General features: G+C 37.2%; 1 protein-coding gene across 6 annotated transcripts in view; it reads left to right on the top strand.

Annotated features, from left to right (window-relative positions):
- The window catches only part of PDE7A (phosphodiesterase 7A), a 77931-nt gene that overhangs the window by 17658 nt on the left and 35145 nt on the right, over positions 1 to 25128 (top strand). For 3 of the 6 annotated variants that reach the window (XM_058831014.1, XM_058831013.1, XM_058831011.1), the window contains exon 2: positions 23114 to 23174. In XM_058831014.1, coding sequence (XP_058686997.1) covers positions 23114 to 23174 — 61 coding nt within the window. Of the gene's footprint in view, positions 1 to 12513; positions 12591 to 16216; positions 16342 to 23113; positions 23175 to 25128 lie in introns of those variants that run through there. The other 3 variants (XM_058831015.1, XM_058831012.1, XM_058831016.1) reach the window with 2 other exon arrangements.

Raw genomic sequence — 25128 nt, 5'->3', positions numbered from 1 at the left:
TACCCTTTAATACCAACACATGTAATGGTCATATTACTTCACTGGTAATAATTACAGAATTTATTTGCCTTTTTAGAGGTATTACGGTTCTTGGCTATTTGCAAAGCTCCAGATACAAATCTATGTAATGTATAATGTTATGCATTTCTTAGCTTTTTTTTCCTCTTGATTTGGTGATTAATAATTTAGTGTTGAATACTTTTTGGTATCTTCTGTCAATTATGACCATAGATACAAAAAGGTGTCCTAGAAAGCAGGATTATCTCCCTTCCAGCTGTTTTTGTGTGTATACCCTCCCCATAATTTTTTCAGAAATGTGTATTGACATCAAATATGCCAAGGTATTATTAGCAGGATATATTGTATAGCAGGATTTCACTTTAAGGGACATCACTGGTATGAATGATGTTGATTTGGTCTGATGGAGTTTGACACCACCTGCATTTTGGAAAGAAAAGGTTTTTTACCTACATTGAAATCATGCATGTGCATATCAAGGAAATGAGTCACCTGGTATTCTCTGTGGGAGAGAGGGGTTTGGAATCAGAGCAGCCTCCTGCTCACGTGTAGCAGGCTTTGACATGCACGGATTTAGCACATACATGGAGGCAGTTTCCATACTCATAAGCTCAGAGTCTTTTCTAGACTTTGTAGTATCAAATTATCTCAGTGCCCAGAACTTGCTAATGTGTTCAGTGTGAAACCAAGTTGCTCTCTGAATATATCTGGCACTTAAGTTTGATAAATATAGGAAATTTGGATAGTTGCTTATAAAAAACTTTGCCCAAACTGGTGTGCTGTTACATGTGCATGCCTAAATGGAAACTCAGAGGTGAAAAAAAGAGTCTGCTTGTTGAGGGAGGCAAGAGTATACCTGACTTCACTTGTGGTTCCCATTTGTGTGAACTGTGGAGCCCAGGTTTCTTCTGGATTAAGCAGGTGGTGATGATGCTTAGCTCTGACCTGTTGGTAGTTGTCACCAGCTAAAGAAAAGTCTCTGAATGTTGTCTTCCCCTTAAAATACACATGCTGTTGACATTTGTAGATTTAGGAATACAGTCACTTCTCCCAGCTACTGTGAAGAGGTGAATTCCTCTTCTGGCTTTGCAAAATGCGTGCTCCTCATATTTCAGAAGTTCTTGTGCCTCACTACAAGCCAGAGTTGGGCTTCCCCAGCTTTGACAATGATGCAAATCTGAATGTGGTTCGTTGAAAATTATGTTTCTGTCTCAAAGATTTGTTCAGACTTTCATCACCTCCCATTTTTTTCTGTCTTAAGAGCAAACAAAAATAAGTAATGCTGATGTTCAGCTTTCTCTCCTACTTTGAGTGTTATCCACAGTGTAGCAAGGAGGCTTTCTGTTCAGTTGGTCATTTGGTTTCTTATGTTTCACTGTGTGTGTTTTAAATAATAAAAATACTGGCAGTTATGGCAATCACCACCCTTTCAGTTTTAAAGTGAGATTATCAAACTGTGGCACATGATATACACATAGTTGTTAGAAGAAAAAAAATAACAAAGTAATACATCAGGGGAGTTTGTCAGAATATATTTTATGTACAAAATGTCTAGGAAAAATTAAAGCAAAATAAATAAGTGCTGTGATATTTTTTTAGAGAACAAAAGCTAAATTCCTCTTTTGAGGAGTTTTGTGATGTATTTTAATTAATAGAGAGGAAGGGTTTGGGTGTTGCTAAGCTACTTGATGAATTTCACCTATAGAATTCCATTTTATATGGAGTGATTACCATGAAAATATTGTGAGAATTGCCAGTAATCTCATCTGCCAGTGGGAGGTAGTTTATTGTCCCTTCATGTGGTTTTGTGGGGGATACTGTTGTGACTTTATAACTTTACATTCAAAGTTTTTATAACTTTGCTTTCAAAGACATTTTTTAGATTCTAGTTGTCTTTTTTTTCCTACAAAAAAAGGGGAAAGTATTAACACAAAAAAGTACTGCTTGATGCAAACCAAAATTTATTCTGTGCATTTCACAGATGTATGCTGCTTTTTAAACGGTATTTTTCTGTAATAAAATAATAGACCTGTCTCTGTAAACCTTGTAGAAGTTACAATTCTGATTTCAAAGCTGTGTTTTTTGTCTTACAACATTACTTGCAAAAAATATTTTTTTTCCCTCCAGTTCCTCATTTCAGGAGCCTTGCATTTGTATGAGCTTGTCCCACTCCTCCACAAGATGTCTGGATTCAGGAAGAGGTGGAATAATATATATTGCCTTAGGACAAGCCATACTTCAGTGAAAAGCTGAAAGGTATAGAGCTGAAGGGCAACGAGCCTCCTATACCATGTGCCCATGGTATGGGGGAGGCTGGATCCAGGAAAGGAGTGCACCTTATTAGTCATACATCTGCCTCTCCAGTGTTGAGTGTTACACTGAAACCTGTTTTGCAAAATTCAGGAATGAAAAGAAGATACAACAATGTCCATGCACTGAGGTGCCAGTCAGTGCCAGCCCTGGCTGTTGTGCCCCCTGCAGCATTGCAATCTCTCATTTTAAGGTGGGCTGGAAGTACTTAGTCAAAGTAGTCTTGTACCACTGAAAACAAGCCATAATCTGAGGATGAGAGGCATCAGTTTTTCAGATAAACTGCCCTATACCTGGGGATTTTTAAGACATCAAGCAATTATTTTTATTAAAAAAGGAAACTTAAGCAGTGTTTAGTCTAATTTAAGTTATTATAAAGGAGGAGGCTCTCGAGCACTCTGCAGTATTCTTGTGGCTAACCTGTTCAAACCTTTGTACAGTGTTGAATTTTCAGGATCAAAGGCATATTGGCATAAACTGTGCACTTGAAAACTTATTCTCATCATCAAGGACAGATTACTTTATGGCTAATGCCCTGTCCACACCTGATTACTACACTACTTACAACCCCAGTAGGCATTGTGTGCCAAGAGGAAACAGCTTCAGACTACTTCTAAACTCACAGTGTGAAAGATTTTTGTTGAATTTTTGGGTTTGTAGACAATAGAAACAGCAAGCTCAGTTGTTCCTGCAAAAAGTCTGTCACAGGTCTAAAAGGATAAAAATGTATCAGTTTACAGAACTCCCCTTTTTTTTTTTTTTTTTTTTTTTTTGCATTGTACTATTTTCTGTGCAAAGTTTGTACTCACTGGTTAAGAATGATTGCTTTAAATTTGTGTGTTTGTTTCCAGCTTACATGCTTGGTGTATTTTTATATCTCTATATGAAGATTTATTTCTTTATTGCTCAAGATACATTTTAAATTTGTTAGTTTTTGAAACAGATTTTTGCTTTCTGTAATTAGAAATTATGAGTTATGTATGTTGTTTATATTTTAAAACAGCAGAAGTCTCTGAGATGAACGTACTTTTTAATTTTTCTCAAATTATGTGGGTAAAGTATGTTCTGGCCAATAGTTTCATAGTTTGGTTGTTGATTTATTTTTTTCTGGTTTGTGATTTCTTTGTTTTGGGTTTTTTTCCCCAACTGAAGTGAAACAGAAGAGCTGTGAAATAACAGTATTCTTCCATTATGGATGTAACTCTAAAGACAATCACAGCATTTAGAAAATATGCATTTCAATTGACTATGCAATCTGTGTTAACATCCTTACAATAATGCATTGTGAGATTTTAATTTTATTAATGTTTTACAGGAAATCTGTCTCCTTTGTTGCTAAAAATGTATTTGCTTTTGTTGTGAAACACATTTTTACCATACCTTATGTTTTTTGTCTGAGAAGAATCAAGGATTGGATGTATTTAAAAGGTAGTTAAATGCCACTCTGGAGAAAAAGATACCTCTCATGCTTCCATCTTGTACTTGCTTATTAGTGTGGACATCATGACTGATTGTATGCTTCTCATTTGTTGAATACTTGATGTGAGATCTTGCAGCCAGATTTGCCTTTCCTGCTCTCTTCCTCTCCTCCCCCCCTCTCAAAGAGGGAGATGCTTAGGCTGGGGAGTCATGCTTATGTGTAGGCTGTATGTGATTAAAAAAAATTAAAGAATACAGTGCTAGCAGTCTTAAATTGTATGCCCAGAAGAACTGATGTTTGGGCTCTGATCTTGATGCTGGGCTGGAGTTTGAGGATGAATACTTATCATAGAATCATAGCATGGTTTGGGAAGGAAGGGACCTTACAGATCCTCTAGTTCCATCCCCTCTGCCAGGGGCAGGGACACTTTTTGTGAGACCGGGTTGCTCAAAGCCCCATTCAACCTGGCCTTGAACATTTCCAGGAATGGGACATCCACAGCTTCTCTGGGCAGCAACTTGTGAAGTGTTCTGGTGGTTTTGATTAATGCTTTAGAGAAGCCACTGAAAAAATTAGTTCCTCCTTTGGAGTTTGAGCCCTTTGCAGAATGTGAAGCCAATTACCATTTCAGACCTTGCACTTTTTAAGTAAAGAATTATGACTTAGCTGTAGGAGCGACAACCGATGTGCATAAATTGACTTGGGAACTCTGTGAAAAACCAGAATGGAATCTTACTCTTGGTCTATTAAACAACAGTTAATATATGCTGTAGGAGAATTGCTAGTAATCTTTTTTATATTTTTTGAGACGAGTTTAATATTAAGGGCATCATAAGTATGGATTATAATAAACCGACTGTTTTGGCTAATGATTTATTGCCCAGTATACCTTCAATGCAGCATATTTTCCAAAATGTTTGTATTGGCTTTTTAGAAGGACATGTCTGAAGCTTCCTTGAAAGACATAAAAACTACTTAATAGAAATACTTGTGTGTCTCAAAGCAGAATAAAAAGTTCAGTGATGAAGACGAGTTTATTGTGTTTATGATTTGAGAAATTTTTGCTCTTCACAGTTTGGAAAGTAAATGAAAGACTGGGAGTTGGGCTTTTCACTGGTAATTTCAAGGAGTTCTGTAGTGTGCTGATAGGACTTCGCCCATGCTAATGGGTTAGGCTACAGTATGTGCTACCTTTCTCTTACTGTTCTCCTACACTGTTTGAAGGAATATGATGCAAAAGAGGGGACAGTAGAATGAGACCGAGTTGTTTGGGAAATTTTGATTAGAGGCATGAGGACAAGTGTAGGAAGCAATAAGGAAGACATTGGGGAAATTTTGATAGAGGTAGACTGATTTATAGCATTGGAATCAAGGTTCTGTTGTGTTTGTCACTGGTTGGCTCCCCGTGGCACCTCCAAAAACCCAGGGATCTTGAACTACAGGCTGCATTTCTTTCTATATTTTTTAGCTATGTGTTTGGGAGTAGTCTTTGCAGTTCCAGTAATATTCCCTTTAGGAGCAATAATGTCCATGTTCAGTTATTTTAAAGCAAAAAATGCTTTTAATGTTTTCTACTGTTCTTTTGTTCTGCACGATCATCTATATTTCCATGAGTCTTAAATTCTGTCAAAATGAGAAAGGCTTTAATTATATTGAGGTCTTGTGTCTGTCTTCCATCATATTTGGATAACTGACAGCAGATCCTCCTTTCCCTTGGAGAACAGGGTGTATGGTACTGTGGGCCTTTTGATCTGTGAGCTCCCATCACTGACGTAATTATGAGAAGCTTGGAATTTTGCTGCAGTCATATAAGCTACTCTTCTCTTTCTCTTACCTTGTTTTCCAAATGTATTTCAGGGGTTACGTATCTAGCTTAATTGTTTTGTCCTTCTGTTCCTTTCCAAAAGTTTCTTTGTAAAATTAGTTCACTACATTAGTAAGATAATTATGATCCAATATACCAGATTTCCCCTTTACTGCCTAAAACACGTAACATTAATGAAATTAATTGTTTTGGTATTTTTAGTTTGTTGTGCAGACAGCACAAGTTTAGTCCTGGAGATAATCCTGTAGCAAGCTGAAATGGATTCTTGCAGAGTAATGGGATGATTTGTGAAGCTAAATTTGAAGACAAAACTGGTGATCTGGTATCAAAAATACATACTGAACTACTGGTCATGATACTTGGCTAAAATGTAAAGTTTTATCATTAGCTTGTGTGCAAACAGACAAGACAGCAAGGGGACTAAACCCCAGACTTCAAATGACAAGTTCACCCAGAGTAGCTAACTGTTGCCTTAATTAGATACAGCTTCAAAGTATATGCTAAGATTTTTCCACTACAGCTTTTTATCACTTCCACAAGTTCAGCATGCCCTATACAGATGCTTAATTTGTATGCTGGGCCCTGTGATAAAGCTATTTCTGTCGATGAGATTCCAAAATTGTAGGCACTGATGTCAATGCAGATGAGGTTAGCCTAATTTGGTCAAGAGAGGGCTATGCCATGCAAAATCTTCTTTACATGGGCACATAAAGGCCAGTGCCAAGACTGACAGGTGTCCAGTGGGTGGCAAGGAGCTTCAGAGATAAACATTCTTGTTGGTACTGCTACAGTTCTTCGTTCTTTAAGAAACAATGTAATAATTCTATGGCTGTTTTCAGCATCCCTGTGGGAGAGCTAAGTAAAATGTAAATGGAATGTAATTCTACAAATTTAAATTTTTAAATCCTATTGAAATAACTTCTTTTCTATGCTTATTTCAATTTCCGTTTAGTGTTAAAATCTTGACAATGAAAATAACATCTTGTTACCTTCAAAAAGGGCATATTAAATTCAGAAGTGTACTGCTGTGAAATCCCAGTAAGAAAAAATATTTGAAAGTGGTTTTTAATTGTAGGAGGTCTTGGAATGTTGTAAATGTGATAGAGTGCACACTCAGGTTGAATAATGAGGAGTGTGTACAAGGATATAGTACTTGATAGAAGGCTGTAGAAGGATATTAATTGTAGTTGGAGAAGTCCCTAGATTTTCTCTTCTGACTTTACATCTTTTTTTTCTATGTCAATGTGTCAGCGGTGAAATGTATCAAAAATGTATTAATCTATTAATAGAACACCTTCTTTGTACGCCTGTTTCCATACCTCCTTCCATGCCTCCCCTAACAGGACTGCAATCATACATTGTTTTTTGCCTTGGAATTTTTTTATATTAGTTTTGAGCTTAAAGTCCTATTCCTTTGTCAGCTACTTCTTTCTTAGTAGTGATCTATTAGAAAAAAAAACCAAAAAAACCACAATCCATGAAAAACAAATCCTCTTTCTTTATATCCAGGAAAATAATTCTTACATTGACATTTCTATAATGGAAAGCTGGGCCTTTTCAGTGTATTTCAGTCTCAAACATAGTAGTCTTTTTCAGTTCAACACCTGCAGACATGAGGCACAACACTACTGAAAAGCTCTCTCTGTTTCAGGGTCACTTTTATCTGTAGTGGGTGAGAAGCTGAAATAAGTAGATTTGGGTTTTGATGAAAAAGTGTTTGAATGCATGGATTGCTGGCACCCACATGCTGACAGAATATTAATGCAATGTAATAACTACATGTTTAAAGCCATGTAAATGTCTATAAAATGTAAGGTTTGCATGAAAATACCTTTATTAAACTTCATTAGCAAGTTTTTAAAGCATTTACTGTAAGAAATTTTCATCTGCTACAGGTCAGAGAATGAGAATTTAGAGGTATGTAAAAAATTGGTAGCTAATAAAATGGAAGTTGGGAAGCTGGCAGTAATATATTATGGCCTGCAAAGTGAGGGAAGGTGTTGAACTGACAGGTGTCTGGCATGGGGAAGACTAGGGTTTTCAGCTTACTGTCTGAGAGCTTTTTCTAAGGGGTTCAGCTGAAATTGATCTGCCTATCCAACTCAGTTGAAATTGGTCAGTTTATCCTTAATTGGAAGATTAAAAGCATTTTTTGGTACGGTGAACAAGCAAATTCTGAAATAAGTGTTTAGCACAAATGCATCTCTAGATGAATTTCCTCTAGAAAGAATATTGTAGCAGAAACTGCACCTGCAATGGTTTGGGTTTGTATATTGTATGTGTGTGATTTTTTTGTTGTTTGGTTTTTGTTTGTTTTGGGTTTTGCTAGTTTCATTTGTTTGAGTTTTCTTTAAGCTTGAAATGTTAGTGGTTTTGGTTTTTTAAGGTGGAAGAAGTTGAATGTAGTTGGTCAGTCTTTTCTGTATTTCATATACTGTGATACCATATGTGGCTTCTTAGTTTTGTGCTTTGCCTTTTTGTGGTCTTTCTTTGCCATCCTTTATTCTTCATAAACTCTGTCATGACTTTAAGTTAATTACTATTTTCATTCGCTATCATAAGTTAAGTACAATATTGATTTGTGAATTTGACAGCAAATGGTGTAACCAGTTTCAGTGTTTGTCCTCTGTTACTTTAAGAGAGTAACTGTCTTCAGTTACTTTAATGGAAATAATCACAAAATACGAGAATGAAAGCCAGACTTTATTTATTTCAGATGTTTTGTTGCTGTCTCTGCTTAATTTGTGAATGTGAATCGTCCAGCTTTCCCCTTGAAATTTAATCTTTTTTGACAATGTAATATTTTTGTGATGGTTAGCAAGGAAACAGAAACAAAGATGATTTTATTACTGCCTTTCTAATATTTAACATACTGTTGGAGCTTTAGCATATGCCAGTGTGCCTGGGAAACTGCTGAAATGTGTTAGGTTTTGTTTTGTTTCTTTTTTCTCTTGTGGGAATCATTAATTTTTTAATTAAAAATGAGATTTGGAAATTGAAAATCCTTGCTTAAAGTAAATGGATGCTGTGTTGCCTGGAGAGTCTCCATAAGTGTGCATATTTTAATTTTGTGTAAATTATTCTTTAAATTATTCCTACAAAGTGAATTGAAGTATGTGTGAAAGGGTTAAAGGTAGCTTTTAGCAGTGCTGGATTAGGAAAAACTTGCTAGACAAGAACCAGGCAGGAGGATATTACTCTAGGCTTAGAGAGAGGTGAGCCCGCATAGTTACGGGAGTACCCATCACTTAGTCAAATAGAGGCTCTTAGTTGTTACCATTAATTTTATTTATTTCCTTTTCCTTTTCACATGTGAATGACAGAGCCCAGGGAGCAAGGGAAAAGGAGTATCTCACATTGTACCCTTCCCCTGTGCCTTTTAGCCTTCATTTATTGCACTCAATTGTTCTCTTCTCTGTGTTCATGAGCTGGACAGACACATCTGTAGAGATTCATACATGAGCTGCTGTATGGGGAGGCCCTGAGTGCTTCCTGTGCTCCCCATTTCCACACACATGCTGTCTTGGTTCTAGAAGACAGGTGTCTGCTAGGGAGAGCAGGAGCCTCCCTTGAGATGAAAGAATGTAGACCCCCTCCCTCTGAATTATTATAATTTTGAAATCAAGGGGGCTTTCAGGCAGAGATCTGGGGATAGGAATAACAGTTCTTTACTAGTACAACCAGGTAAACAAACAAACAATAACTACAGCAATGAGAAGAAAACAGAACCAGGGACCCCGGGACAGCTTTCTCAGCTGAGACGGGATGGAGGAGAGGCTTTGTTTTCACAAACCTCTCGGGCAGTCAGTCCCGGTGCTCCTGCAGGGCTCCGAGGAAAACAGTCGGCTGGAACAGCAGGGATGAGCTGAGATCCTGGGCTGGTGGATGAGGTGTATCAGCAGCTCCACGGCGATGCCTGGCAGGACAGGGGGTGCGAGGCCACCAACCAACAGGGGAGAAGGAGAAGAAGCAGCTCCGCGACCCAGCGCACGAACGTCCTTCTTCCCCGAAGCCGAGGAAAAAGCCAGCCAAAAACTGTCCCCACCCTCCTTTTTCTGCCCCCTTCCCCCGCCACCCTGGGCCCGGCCACTCTTTGTCCTTTGTGAGCACCCCTAAGTACCGGTAGTTAGGTTTCTCAGCACATAATGGGTAAAAATTCCCACCTAACCCTCAACACATGCTTCTGGAGGCTCTGAAGAGTCATGGGTGAGCTATGCTTTTTATAAGCATAAAAGTTATTGGGAAAGCTTCTCTCCAAGGCAAAAAGCTTAAACCTTGAATTTAGAAGACAGACTTATGTCCTTTGTGTCTTCTGTTGATAGTTTGTAAAGAATTGTAAGATACAACTTCTGTGCTTTAAGTTCTGTAATTTTCTTTTCTGGTTGTTGTGATATGTTGACAGTTTTGCTGCGTCTTTCTGTGAGATTGTAAACACAATATTTTTTATTTAGATTCCCATTTAAATATAGCACAGTAAGATGATCTTTTACTGTTCAAAGGATATGCTTTAGAAATAGAACATATTTTTTTTATTCCAAAGTCTAAACCATTGGTAGCTTTTCTTGTCACACGTTGCTGTTCAACTGTTCTCACTTACATGGCTGGGTTACTTGCAATATGTGAAGTATGTGAGAATTGAAATTACTGTTTGCTTCCAGTATACCATTCAGTTTTGGCTGAAGGTGTATTTAATAGTGCAGCACAGTAATTCAGAGCAGATAAAACTCCTTGTGTCTCACCTTCAGAACAGTCTACCTTCTCTGACTGGATTGCAGTCTTGAGACCTTGGTGGAACTTTGTCTTATGACAATGGTACAGTTCTGTGACTGTTTGAAATCACAGATGAAGATATTGGTATTGAACTCTAAATTGGCCCAGTTTCTTGCTATGAATGAGCAGGTGGCAGTACTTGCTAACAGGTGTGGGCAGATACAGACTGCTGTAGACCAGTCCGGGTTTGAGCATCTGTACAGTGGTTCTCTGTCCAAGGTGATAAGGCTCACTACATCCAAGGGTTAAAAAAATTATTATTTCCTAAAAAGTAAATGACAAATACATGTGCATCAATTTTGTCCTAACTCTTCCATACTTTTTTTGTTTGTTTCTTTAAAGAAGCTTTGAAAAAAGTGGTGTATAACTTTTTTCCGAAATCTCTTTTCTGGAGAGAAGCAGAAATCTTAGTTCTGTGAATTTAAACAAAGGCCTAAAATGCTGTAGTAAGTAAATGTGCTTTGAAAACGTTTGTCTGAATAAATCAGAGAAAGAATACTGTATTGTAGAACTTCATTTAATCTTTTGATGATTTGTTTTACCTAAAACAGTAAATTTCAGAGTTTCTACATTTAAATTATCTAAATTGGATTGCTTGTCACTGAGCCAGTTTATACCATATACCACTTATTTTTATGAAAATGCATCTAGCTAAACTGAAGATCATGATACGACAGAGGCACTGAGAGTGCTTTAATTTGTATTGCAAAAGAATAATTTTAAAAAGAAGTAAACTGTTAAAAGGTATTTATGCAAGGAAATTTAAAAAGTACACCCCTTATACACTCCTCAACTCTGATGTGTATGCTTTTCCCTTTTTCAGTGTTATATGTCCATTTCTGTCAACCTGCAAAATTGTGATGCTGAGCAAATAAAAGGAAAGGTTTAAAACAGCCATCAGAAAAATGCAATGTTTAATAATGTGCTTTTTTGGACAGAGATTTATATGATTTGTTTATAAAATACAGACTACCTCTTACCCCTTTTAGAAAGGACACATAGCATGATCCTGATAGTTTTCTATTGCTATGTTGCAGTAGCAGTAGAAAATCCACAGAATGGGTGATGGTACAGAAATGCAAGTTGTTGACTTCTTTCTTTCATTGCGATTGTATCTTTTCTATGGGGGGTTTCTTTCCTTTTCTGTCTTACGGAGGGCTGAAATGGAAGATTTCTAAAACTGAAAAGTGTTTTCTAAGGGTATAATTTCTGCCCTCTGGATCTGTAGCTGACCTTGACTTTCAAAGTTCATGTTTTGGAGTTCTCAGCCCTGGGTTTAAGATCAACCAGCCTTTTGAGTTTAATTGCAATGTGTTAGGCAGTTGCAGTGGTGATTTATATGTGTTGTGGTTGTGGAGGTGAATTTTGCTAACTTTCTTAGATTTTCATATTTGCGTATGGCTTGCTAGCTGATGTGTAGCTTTGTTGATGAGTCACTGTCCCTGGAATTATTCAAAAGATGTGTAGATGTGGCATTTAGGGACGTGATTTAGTGGTGGACTTGACAGTGCTGGGTTAACAGTTGGACTTGATGATCTTAAAGGTCTTTTCCAACCTAAATGATTCCATGATTTTGTTAATAAACAGCTAGAGTATTTGGAATCTTGTACCTAGTTGCAACGTAGGCTAACATGACAAATCTTTTAAATAAGAAGCTGAATTGGAAGTAAAATGCTTAGATAACATTTTAAATTAAGATGTAAATAAAAGTAGCATTTATAAAAGATGGTCATTGTGTATATATTGTGAAATTCTAGAGGTTTTGCCCTCAGTATCTATAAAAATAATTGCTTATTTTCTTCTTTTTTCCCTTGAAGTGCAGTGGTTAGTGGTTGGGTTGGGCTGCAGCAGTTGCTACCCACACTTGTTACAAGAATACTCATAGATTACCATTTAATTATTTTTTAGTGAAGTCTGCTGGAGAGAGAGATCACACGTGATGTATAATGAGACAGGGAGAAAAGCAAAGAAAAGATGGAAATGTGTTGTGTTTTTTTTACCACTGTGTGCTGATGAATTTCTAAATGATAGGCTTGTTCCTCTACTGTCATTGTATGCTGTTAATATAGTAAAGTTTTCAGACTAGTTCACAGCATGTAATAGGTCAGTTAGGAGAGTATCCTAGAAATCAGTGTGTCACAAGCCTCTGTTCTGGAAGGGGGTGTTTGAAGGGCAGAGGAGACTCCATGGAGATTTCTTTTCTGGGCCAGGTGTACAAGTGCAAGCACATGAAATCAGGTCATTCTGGTAAGCCTCCAACTTCAGCATAAAAACTCAGGTAGTGATGGAGATCTATGAAGCCCTGCTGTACTTGAAATGGGGCATCATTTGAGATCAAGTAGTGTCTCTGAAATCTGGTGCTCTTCCTTTAACTCTGGATTTCTTGTAGGTGTTACTGAAATGTTTTTTTGGGGGGCGGGGTTGGAGCATTTAAAGACACTTCTGCACAAACAGTAGTTACTAAGCTTTGTAAGGCAACTCTGAGTCATTCCTCAGGGCTGATGAACTTCAGGAAAATAAATAAAAATAGAAAAGTATTGGAACAGATGGGTATTTAGAAATATACAAGTAAAATTGGGATCCTGTACTTGGTACTTCAAATAACAGAGTATGTAATAGGAAATAATGGATTTTTGCATGGAGCCTTGCAGATCTCTAGGAGTGTATATGGAAATTATTGGAGCCTTACAAATCATCATGGTGTGTTAATGGGGGAGCTGCTTTGAATGGGTAGGAGCTGGTCCCATGTGATGCCTGTTTCCCAATGAGAGCGAACTGATATCTTTAGCAAATTCCTTAGTGGAATCTTTGTAACAACTGTTGCAAGATCCCAACTGCTTTCTGCTGTATTGATAATGCACGTTTATCTTACCAGGAATAGCACAGAGGAGTTCGTTCAGTAAATGCAAAAATTGTAGCGAAACATGCCTTCGTTTAAATGCATCTACAATGCTGCACATCCCCAAGTCTACACTGAAGTCATTGGGATATTTCTGTTTCTTTAGAAATGGTAAGAGACATCAATTGCACTTGTATATGTGAGCTGATGGTAAGGAGACAGGAATAGGTAATGACTTGTATGTTAGGTACTGTAAATCTTGCCTTACTGAACATGGTGTCTCTGCAGACACCATGAAAACCCAAGAAAATGGGTTTTAGAAAAACTGAAAACGAATCTGTTAGAAAAGCAGTAAAGAGAAGAAAGTGAAATGGCATTAGCAACTTAGCAGCCCAATTTTTAAAAAATACAATGCGATGTATGGTAGGTATTCTTTTTGGTGTGCTTCTTAGTTTCAAGATTAAGCTGAGACTGATGGCGATGTCCACAGCTCAAGGGTCTCTGCAGCCGTGGAGCTGAGGGAGTGTAACAGGGAGTATGTTAACACAGAGGGAATTACCTCATTTTTACGTAGCTTCCTATCTGTGGGTTTACTGTACTTATTAATAGCCTTGAATAATTTCTTCCACATATTTGTAATTTCTTTCACTTTAACCTTGGAATTGTTAGTGGGATTATTCAAAGCAGAACTTTAGCTTCTGTGTTGATTTCTTAAACTTCTCACACAAAGCAGTGCACTTTGTGATCTGTCTCCAAATTCAGAATCATATTGCCAAAACAATCTTTCCATTTCCAAGCTGTAATTAGGACAAATAATGGTGAAGTGGTGCTTAACAGGTGGTCAAAATATTTTTATTTCTGTGTTCTCATATTAAACTTACACATGAGACAATTTTAAGAAAACTTTCAGTGAGAGGAGGCTTCTTAATTGAGCCACTTAATGGTGGAAGATGAAGAGATGGTGATCACTTTGTATAGCTCTGTTTTCTAAGATAATGTTGTGTTTCTGAAATTAGTGGAAGAAAGTCATGCTCCATGCACCTGGGGCAAGACCGTGCACACACTGCAAGAACATCTTCATGTGTTTTGAGATAGGAAAACCGAAGACTTGTCAGAGATTGATACTAGTGGTGACAGAGAGGAATGCTTGACATTTCAAAGAATATGAGGCTATTTATGCAGGAGTTTTATTCAGAGGAGAGTTCAGTCTTGAAGCAAATCACCTCATTGTTCCTGTTTGCTGTGCCCATTTGGTTGTTTTCCAGAGTGGTTACCAAAGGGTAACCTTCTTCCAAAAGAAACAAAATAATTTCACTCATAGTGTGCACCAAATGTGCCCTAACCCTCAATAGGATTTGATCAGTTACTGGGTCACTTTTTGGCAGCTTTGAACCTCCTGTGGTAGGGTCTGGTTCAGAAAGTTGAAGTAAATATGGCCTACAAAAAGAATTTAAACTTTCTGGGCTTCATATGGTATAGGTGCAAAGATATGAGCAGCAGCTGTGTTTTGATCTGCTCCAGTTGTGCCAAATTGTAATGCAAATATAGCCTGATGCCATTTATTGTGGGTTTGTTTTTTTAAAGAAACATCAAGACTGATGGTAATTAATTGTCAGGGTGTTTTAACCTTGTCAACTGTTTGGAGGTGGTAATGTTTTTAAATCTATCTCTGTGACAGTTTGTATTTTATATAGAACTTGACAGATCTTTAGATAAGTGCTGCATTCATTAAATGAAATACCAAAAGGCCCATTCTGAATGTTCTTGCCTTTGGTTTTGATCTGACTGGTTTTCCGGGGCATGGGAGCAGGGTAGATGATGAGTGTTTGGAATGTAGTGGTTCTGTAGGGATTCACAGGTTGTGCTTAGACCGTGATTATAGCTTAAAAGACATGATAAATACTTGGAATCATGACATAAAATAACAAAAAGCCCTATTCCACTTCAAAGATCTTCTCCTTACCAGTAAACATCTACTGTGGTATGTGTCCCCTTTTCCTGTGGAAGGGAGAAAATTAGTTTCTTAATGTTAAAACTACTCCTTTGGTGATCTGTGCGAACTTTCATGTTTTATGCACATACTGGAATTTTGTGTCAATTTTTTTGTTAAAAAAAAATATATAGGAAAAGCAAACTCTTCATGTGATTTTGCTTTCAGTTATTCAGCTTCATCCTTTTAATCGCCTCATTATCCTACGCTGTTCCTTTTTCTTCCCCCACTGTAGCTCCCTTTTTTCCCAAGTATTTGAAATTTGTTTGTAATTCTGAAATGAAGCACTTTTGTCAGCTTAAAATGACAGAAATTAGCATGAATCTCAAGGCTGCACCAAGCCTGTAGGACCACTTTGCTACATAATCAGTGCTCTTGGAGGAAGTTAGACTGCTTTCCAACCCTGGGAAGGGCTAGGGAGGCTGGAGCCAGGTTCAACCCTTGGAGCAGTAAATGAAAGCCCCATGCCAGTTCAGGCATGAGTGTGAATGGCTAGAAAGACAGTATGAAGGATGGCCTGGTATTTAATGGACAAAAGAAGTTTTTCAATGACAATTGGTTTGAACAATTGCTCATATTCGGTGTGTTAACTTTCATTAACATTATTTATAGTCTGTTGCTATGAAAGCTATTTTGAAATACGTTTTGAAGTTCAGTTCTTAGCAGTTCTTCAGGTGGCAGAGATAAAAGGAACTTGTGAATATCACAAGTGGTGGAATCTGCTGGAAACAGGCTCCTCATAGTATTTGAAGGCAAGGCAGTATCCTGACTTAGCTCGGGTGTTTTGACTACTGGAGTTTGATCCTATTGTCTGGCACACTTTGCTGTATTTAAAGATGATGAAAGGATGTAATCATGGTTTTACATTTCCTTTAGCATTTCTGTGATATTTAGTAAGGTTTTACTAATTGCCATGTCCTTTGGTTGTAAAACTTTCTTGTTGAGTCCAGTGTTGGCAGCGAGATGAGTGGGGCAGAGCACATTGCAGGGGCTGTCAGGTGACAGCTGCTGCCTGCCTTGTGCCTCACTGCTGTGCCCTGCTGCTTTCAGCACTGGCAGCCATCGGAGGGGTGGGGGGAGATTATGCTTCAGGTATTTGGGGTGATCCAATGGGAATTGCATTGATCTGGTGTTTAGCTCTGATCTTTATCAAATGGATTACTTCTAAGGTAGGCCATTTTAAAAATCTGTTTTGACTAATTTGATTTATAAGTAGTCTGAGAGAAAACAAGTCATTAAGAACTTCATGAGAGCTTATTTTTCCTTTTAAAATCCAATCTGTTTTAGAAACAGCATTTTCCATTTAAGATTGTCCTTCTGAAATGTTCATACATGATTTTGTAGCTCTTGTCTTTTGCTTGCCTTGAAGTGGGAAGGAGTGTGTTTGCAGCAATGCCAGTTAGGAAACGGGATTAAAAAAGGGATCTGAAATGGCTTCTGAATGGCAGGAATTGTCTCTGTTACTAACAGATTTTCAATTTTACAGTACTTTAAAGCCTTCGTGAAAATAAGGAAAAACAATTTTAAACATAGTGAGAATAATACAAATTAGTGTATTTTGCTTCCTGGACAGGATATCCTTTCAGTATTGTTGATTTCAGAGTTGCAGGAGTGGAAATACCAGTTTTGTTTGCTTATGTGAAATACCTACTTACTTTGTAGCTGTTCCATTTCAGATCCCTGTGATTTGAAAAATGCATTCTAATGTTAGGATTAAGTTTTTACTCTCTCATTCCAAAGAATGTAAGTATCCCCATAATGGATATTTGTGCTAGTAAATATAGGTGAGATTGGTGTCTGGAGATGAAACCAGGCTCTTCTCAGCATAGCTTGCTGCATAATCTGGAATTAAGTTCAGAAGGAGGAATAAATTTAAGTGTAGTATTATGAAGGAGAGCTAGAATCATTGGAGAGAATGAAGGAAAATTAAAAAAAAATTAGAGTTCCTGCATTTATAGATAGATTTTATTTTTTTCGTTATTGTTACTGATACACGCTTCTAAAATTTTTGTACAATTAATTGGAGAATCTGAACAAGCATGAATTTGAGTTTGTGAAAACAAGCTTTGCCAGGCATCCATGCCTATACTCTTCAGTCATTGCAAATAACACGTTTCTAAATTTATGAAAAGCAAAAATGGTCAGGCTTAGTTGCTAGCACTTGTGACAACTTCTGTCACATTAAGAAAAAGACCAAGGATACCCAATGGATGTTCACTCCTGACTCAAGGCAGATTCTACAGATTTACAGCCTGTGTGCTAGACTAGTGCATCGTCCGCATTTTACTTGTATACTGTTGAACTTTTGGAACTTCTGTGTTGTTCTTCTATTTTGGAACAACTATATTGTTGAGCTTTTTGGAACTTCACATTAAAAACCTGTTCAAGGATTATGTCTAATCCAGTTTGGTCAGAGATTGTTTTAAGGTGGGGGAAAATAGGAATTTCAGGTAGCTGACATAATACAGTTAGGCATAAAATTCCCTGATATTTATGATTGTGTTTTTACATGTGCTAGTGGTGGTTTATTTAAAAGAATTAGTATTTTTGTATTCATCCAATTACCTGTTTTGCCATTGCCATTGAGTCTTTCTGCTAGTCTGATTTAGTTTCTTAGGCAATACCCCTGTGCATTACTGTCCTCACTTAAAGCAATTGCTTGTGGGTTTTTACTGTACATTCTTTCTTGATCAATTGTCAAGCTTTTGTTTTGTGTATTTTTAAGTGTTGATTTTTTATGTTGATAAAGCTTTGGATAAATCTTATTCCACACAATATACATCTGAGGTCTATAAGAAAAAATAGCTTACAGATATCGGTGAGATACATGTATCACTAACATTGATAACTATCTATCAAAGGATAGCTAAGTTTAAAAATGGATGTCATCTGTCTTTGGAGGTGATCATGTGAAATAGCTCTATATGGAAGAAAACATTAAAACTGTCACACTTGAATGTTTGAAGGAAAGGTATGGTTCTTATTGCTGATGAAATTTCAGGAAGGCAATACTAATGACATTTTCTTACTGCCGGTTTGATAATCTTTCAGAGTAACACTTTGAGCTGCAGTGAAATTTTTAAATAGTAGGACCGTTTTGCAGTGGTCCTGCACTGAATTCAGTGTCAATTTAAATGCTTGTAAAGTGCATTTTTTTGTGCTTTACTTAAAAAGTTGATGGTGCCTTTTGGGAAACTGAATCTTAGCATGGAACTATTTTAAATACTTGAAATAAGTCTGAGATACCTTACAGTCTTGCTTTTGAAATCAAATAAGAGTTGGAGAAATAAGGTCTTAACTAGTTTGCCATTTCCAAGACTTCGAGTTCATAAAGTGTCTTATGATCTCAAATGCTTTCCAAGTGTGTATATTTGAGGCAGCTCAACCCGTACATTGCAGTTGCCACGGTAGAACAACTCCACACTTGTCTTCAGAGCAGTTGAGAGTAACGCTCTGGTAGTTCAGCAAAGAGCTTGGACTGGAAAGTCAGGTGGGTGAAAACACCTTCCTGGCTGTGTTGCTCTCCGTCCTTTCTTTCCCAGCTTCTGAATAAACAACTGAGTAGCAAAATAAAGGTCGTGTAGTCCATCAAAAAGCATGGATGGTTGTTTCTGATAGTTGCTACTGAGTTTTAAAGGCCAACAGCTCTAGCAGGTTTTGTTAGAGAGTGAGACCTGGAGTTCTTTTGCTAGACAGTCCACAAGCTGGCCCTTGCCAAAATGAAGGGCCCAGCAGGAATGCTGGTGCTCTGCTCTCAACACGATTGGGAAGTCCATGTGATAAAACTGATACATCAATGGAAACATTTCTGTTTGACACAAACAGCAGCAGGTGCTCTGTTTCCAACTGGTACATGCAAATGCTTGTACTCCGAGCATCGCTGAAGCGGTTTCCTTTTGAAGATGTATCTGTGTGCTATTTTGGCATGTTGTTCCCATTGCTTGGCCTTTAAAAACTTCCTGTAGTCTGTGAAAAGATGTTCAGAGAGATCTGACTTAAATCTAAGTTCTGGTAGATACTCCCTTTGCATGTTTTTGCAGAGTCCTTATATCAGTGTTATTCTTAGAAGATTAATGGATCTTCCAATTCAGTTTGAACTTCTGCCATTCACGTTCCACAAATATGTCTCAAAAGAGAGGAAAAAAGGAAGTTTTTTTACTCTATTGCCCTTTGGAAGAATAAACGGTACTCTAGTGTGAAACTGAAGTTTAAGGTGAGGCTTTGAAAGTGGAAGTCCAGTATAAACAATCCTTCCCAGTCATCTTTCTGACATCCATCTTTGCCGCTGAAGCAAAACAGCCCACCCAGTTCAGGTCCCTGTACTTGTGCCTGGAAAGGAGGAGAGCAGTTGAGAACCTCACCTAATCATTTGAAGGAGTTTGTGGAATCACTTTAGGGTCCATCACATTCCCACCAACCAAGCTCTCACTGGGCTTGAGAACAGAACCTGCCTAAACACAAACACATTAGGGTTATCTTGTCTTTGAGCACTAAGTAATTCTGTCTGCTTGCTGGAACGGTGCTCATTTGTTTGATATTTGTACAGAGGGTCAGTATTGTTATTAGTACAAATCTTCGGTACACAGAAGAGGTGACACAGAGATGTAGAAATAAAATTTTATGCTAAATGAGTTAAAAATATTGTCAATAACATGACAACAATTAATATTTTGAGGGGCCAGAAGCCAGTCTTAATTCACAAAGATTTCTCATCCAAGGTGTTTGTAGCGTGATTCAGTGTACGCTATGGTTGTCTCAACTGTGTAAGTAAGGTATATTTTTGGGGTAAGTATAGTCTTGGTGTAGGCTACAGTGAGTGGGCCTTTGATTAGCAATGAGGAGGGTGGCATTTTTGGTCATCAGAAGGGGTAAAATCATGCTGATTAAATTGTTTGAATGGTCAAGTGCTTCACAGTAACTAGTTCTTCAAGACATGTCTGCTTTCCTTCTTATGAATTTGCTGTCAGATCATATCGCAGTAAAAGCTGAAGCATTAAATCTGTTTTTTCTGTTTAAGTAGTGGAATCTGGGCAGTATATCTTAAAGAAGCATACACAGTGTATGTTAAATTATTTCTCTCTTTCTGCCTTTTTCCTTACATTTTTCTAGAGTACTATAGAGGGTAGAATAATAAATGCACTGACAGTATTATTTGAAGTGGGAAAATAAGTGATGCCTGCAGTAGATGGTCTGTTATGTATTTGCAGGGTAAGCTGACATAAAGTTATCTGTATCTGGATGAGTGCAATATTATTTGTTTACTTAGCACAAATTGCTAAAAAACCTCTGTACCATTAGCTTTGCCCTTTTTCTCTGACTGCCTACCACAGTGCTCAAGTCTCTGTACCTCACTTACTTGCCTGGTCTAGAGATAAAAGGTCTGACCACTCATCATCTACCCAGCATCTGTTGGTGGAATTTGCTAATACATGTTTTCTTCTTACCTACTTTATTTAACAAATTTCAATGAATAAGTGTCTTTGAGACCTCAGCCCTTTTAGCAGAACTAGCTGAAACAGTCCTACTGTTTGTGTACTATTGCTAGTGAAATTTATACAGTAGATTGTCTCTACTTTTCCTTATAGAACCAAACTTTCTAAGGTAATTTTACTAGATTTGATTGTTTCAAATATATCCTTGCAGAGCAAAGTCACTTATCCATATAAGCAGCTACTGTGTTTTTTAAGATATGCTTTGATATTATACACGGATGCACTACTTTGTATATACTGCTTTATCTAACAATATTTTACTTTAGGGGAGCAAGTAATATTTTAGAATCAATGTATCAAAAGGATTTATTTTTCAGTAAATTTTTGTATATTGTTTGCTTTCTTGGAGACTAATGCTCCAGTTGTATGTGGGTCTTGTAGCTACATGTGTGATTGGGTTTCTCCTGTATTAGATTACAGAACTGTACTGGGCATGTCCAGAGGTCTGTGATAGACAGGTGCAAATTGCAAGTTAGCACTAAATTACATCACTGATTGTGCCTAGTCAGTGATATGAAATGTTCCAGGCTACAGAAAATATATTCAGCTGAGATTTTCTGAAACTCAAAGGCAAGTTTAATGGTAAACATTGAAAATGTTAGTGAGAAATCAACATCATTTTCTGGCTGATGAGTTGTATTTCTGCCTTCCCCCTTGGGACAGGCTTACTGCCTTGAGAAATGCTGTAAAACATATATTGTGGAATTATTTGCATGGCTTATGATCTTCCAAAGAAATAAAGAACAAAATATAAGACAACATAAAGGTTCTGTACAGGTTCTGTACTACTTCCTTGTGTAGTCTTTGCAACAGCTGTTATTACTGGACCCCATTTGGAGCTAGGTCTTTTGGTCACTTCTGTAATTGCGTATTAAGCGTACTTTTGGAAAAAAACTTCTACAGCTTCAAGTGTAATGTTTTATTTTTTTGTTTTGGCATGGAAAAATATTAAAAAAAAAAGAAGTGTAACTTTCAAGTTTGGAGTCTTAGTGCATCACTTGTACCAGTCACAGTGATTGAGGTTATTAATCTCTAGTCTGTCTTTGAGTTCATTCAGTTTGTTCTGTAGGTAGATGCATATCAGCAGTTCTGCCATTTTACCTTTCCATGTAATTTTTCTTTCCTTCGTTTTCTTTCCTTCATAATTCTTCCCAGTAGCCAACATAATTTTTTCTATCCTGTTTCCTAACATGGTTTGATTTCTTATCTTTTGAACTTGCATATTTTCAGGCTGTTGTGTGTCCATGAGGTAGTGTTGTTCCTGATGCACAAATGAAAAAGAGGGTGATTGCGTTTGCCAGCCTGGTGGCAAATGGCCTCAAAGGCATGTGGTGACTCTTGGTGGCATCAAGGACTTCACTGTCCTGAGTGTAAGAATTAAGTGTGGTGTACAGAGAAAGGTCATAGGTGTTTCTAATGTACGTCTCCCACAAAAACAAAAAAAATCTTATTTCTGTGAAGAACAAATGGTCTGAACTGTCAAAAAGGAGGTCTGACTGTGAAGGTGATTCTCTAATCCTAGGGTTAACAAGTAACATTAATGAAGGTCTGAGGAAGAGGCAGAAGATTGTCCAAGTACAATAAAGGCAAGATGTGAGGCTGGGTGCTAAGTGGAGTCATGCTTTGCAGACTATGTGATGCCAGTGAGAACATTCCTCCAGTTTTTAGCTGTTACAGGACCAGTGCAATACTTTGTGAGAGACTTCCTGGATTGTAACTACTGCAGTAGCTGAGTATGTATGAAACGTATGTGTCCTATGTAGGTAATAAATCCAGCTTATGTGGGAGTATCTCAGTGTTGTATGTGGATAATTTGATGACTCTTCTGAACTTTAATCATCAAATTTGAAATACTACTTGCTGGCTTTCTCTGAAATGCCTTTACATCTTACCTCAGTGGTACCTTGCTTTGCCTACAGAAAGTACAGGGTAGAATGAAAGTAGCATGTGGCATCCCAGGGCTGCAGTAATAGTGTTATTTCAGTTCTTCTACATCATTCCTTCTTTCATTCTTCCTTTGGAAGATGGAACACCCCATAGGTGAAAGTATATATATAAATTAGGATCTGCAAGTATTTGTTTCAAGTGTGGTGTTCTAGAAGGCCATGAGAAACATTTTCTTGTGTCTGTGTAATCTCATTCTACGTCTTTTCTGTTGTGCAGAATGATTGAGGAACACTGGAAAGAAATCTATTGGGGTATTTTTTACCACACTCTGATCTTGCTTTTCATAATCTTTTCATTACCAATTCCTATCCTTCCTTTGTCCCCTCTTAAAGAAAAATCAGTAGATACGTATACTTGAAAGATGCATTTTGCATGAAAGACACACAATTTCTAAAATTAGTGTTAAGAGTTAAAATGGAAATTGTCAATTAATACTTCATTTTTATTTAAATTTAAAAATTATTTGCTTCTAACTTGCCTAATAGACACTTTTTTTTTCCAGAGACGTGGAGCAATTTCCTATGACAGCTCTGATCAGACTGCATTGTACATTCGTATGCTAGGTAAGCGTACAATTTTTTATATTGCAAGTTCCAACATTTATGATTGATTTAAATAACTTTTTTGTATCTCTGTTGAATTAATAAATTTACCATTCTCTTTCTCCTGGGTAATATTTTGGTTAGAATATCTACAGGAGTTTGGATATTTTTGTGTTGACTTGGTTTTTTTGGGTGTTTGCCTTTTGTCTTTTCTTTTTTCCTGAGTTAAACATTGTGTAGGATGCTTTACTCCTATATTAAAGAAAAAGGGAAGTTCTTATAATTAATGCAATGTGTTTGGTAGAAGTAAAATTTTCTAAGAGACTCCTGGTTGATCTTTCTGCAATGGAATTTGCCACCTCTGCATGATACCTTTCTAGTTAAAGCTGTGGCTTAGAGAACTCTTGTTGGAGAGTTACCACATACTCTCAAAAACTTCAGTACTGAGGCTATGAAATATGTGAGGTGTTCTTGAAATAATGACATGATTTTAAACAATATTTTTCTCATTAATCCTAGAAGGTGACTTGAGAGGGGAAAGGGTGCTTGACAGGGCCAAGTAGCTCACTCTACTTACTGAGGAGTATTTCCAGGGTAGTAAAGACATAGAGGGTAAAGCTGAATTCAAACAAAAGAATGGTATTGGGAGGGGAAAGCATCTAGGGGACACCCTCTGTGATAGTGAATGCACAGAAGGAGTTGAGGTCACTTGTTGAGAGGAGAAAGATGCAAAGCTCTTGCAGATCTGGCTGCCAGATTCACTGTTTCCCGCACCTCTTCTGGAGGCTGCTGGTGGTGCAGATGGCATGGGGACTGTGTATGTGGTCTAAGTCTGTTTCACTGCTAAGTGATGCCACTTAATTTTAGCCACCTTGAGCTATGAATTTGTGTTGAAATGGACTGTGAATACTTGCATGATGTCTCACACAGCTCAATGAGCACCAACAGCTATTCATTAGAAATTCTTAACCATCTCAAATTAAATCAGCCAGAACATGTCTTTTTATGCCCTGAGTCTTTTCAGTTTAGTGGTATATTTTACATGTTAAATTCCACAGAAATTCATATCTGTATTGTTGATTTAACTTGTAAGCTATATGTATGTGTATATATGAATTTATAGTACTAACCTACATATGTAGGAATATATGGTCATACATACATATTAATCAAATTTTGACTTAGCAGCTTCACTTTTTTTTCCCAGTTATTTTGAGTTTTTACATTTGTGAAGCTGTTAATACTGTAGCACTGACTGTCTATGGAAGGGGTTTTGATCAGAGAATTTATTACTTTGGGGATTTGTTAAGATGAGAACAGAAGATGCTGAGTTCTAAATGTTTATTAAAAAAGCTGCTGGTTTTTTCTGTTGTTGTTGTAAATAGGTTTATTTTGTTTTCAGAAGTTAAAATGAAGTAGTTAGGCCCATAACTTCTGCAAAAGGATTTATGATAATGCTAAAGTAATTCTAGAGAGAAACAAAGCATGGCTTCCTCTAGTTTTTGGCATATACATCTGAATGGAGGGAAAAGTCTAATTTGGTTTGGAAATCTTCCACTGTTCTCATAGGTGGAACTGGAAAATATTCATAACATGATGTTAAGTAAATTAATTTTTCACTTGTACTCTCATTGGAATTAACTACATAATGAGATTGGTGCTTGTTATGAATAGTGTAACTCTTGTTGGCATAATTCATTCATGCTGTTCTGCTATTCAGAAGCAGTAAATCTTTTAAAGGATTGACTTCCAGCTTAGGTGGGGGAGGAGGGTACCAACAAGCAAACAAAAAATTGCTGACAGCATGTTTAAGTCATTATGTGATAAATTTGTATTATTTTCTTACTTAATAAAGATCACTTGATTTTCCCAAATGTTATGTGCAAGGTAACAACTATTTACGTATTTATTATTTTTGTACTTGTAAATGGACCATAAAAAAGACCAGCCTGAAAGCTGAACAGTTGGACTCATC

Source organism: Poecile atricapillus, chromosome 2 (assembly GCF_030490865.1).
Source record: "Poecile atricapillus isolate bPoeAtr1 chromosome 2, bPoeAtr1.hap1, whole genome shotgun sequence".
NCBI classification, from domain to species: domain Eukaryota; kingdom Metazoa; phylum Chordata; class Aves; order Passeriformes; family Paridae; genus Poecile; species Poecile atricapillus.
The sequence above is the reverse complement of the archived record's forward strand: the minus strand, read 5'-3'. Positions and strand labels throughout refer to the sequence as shown.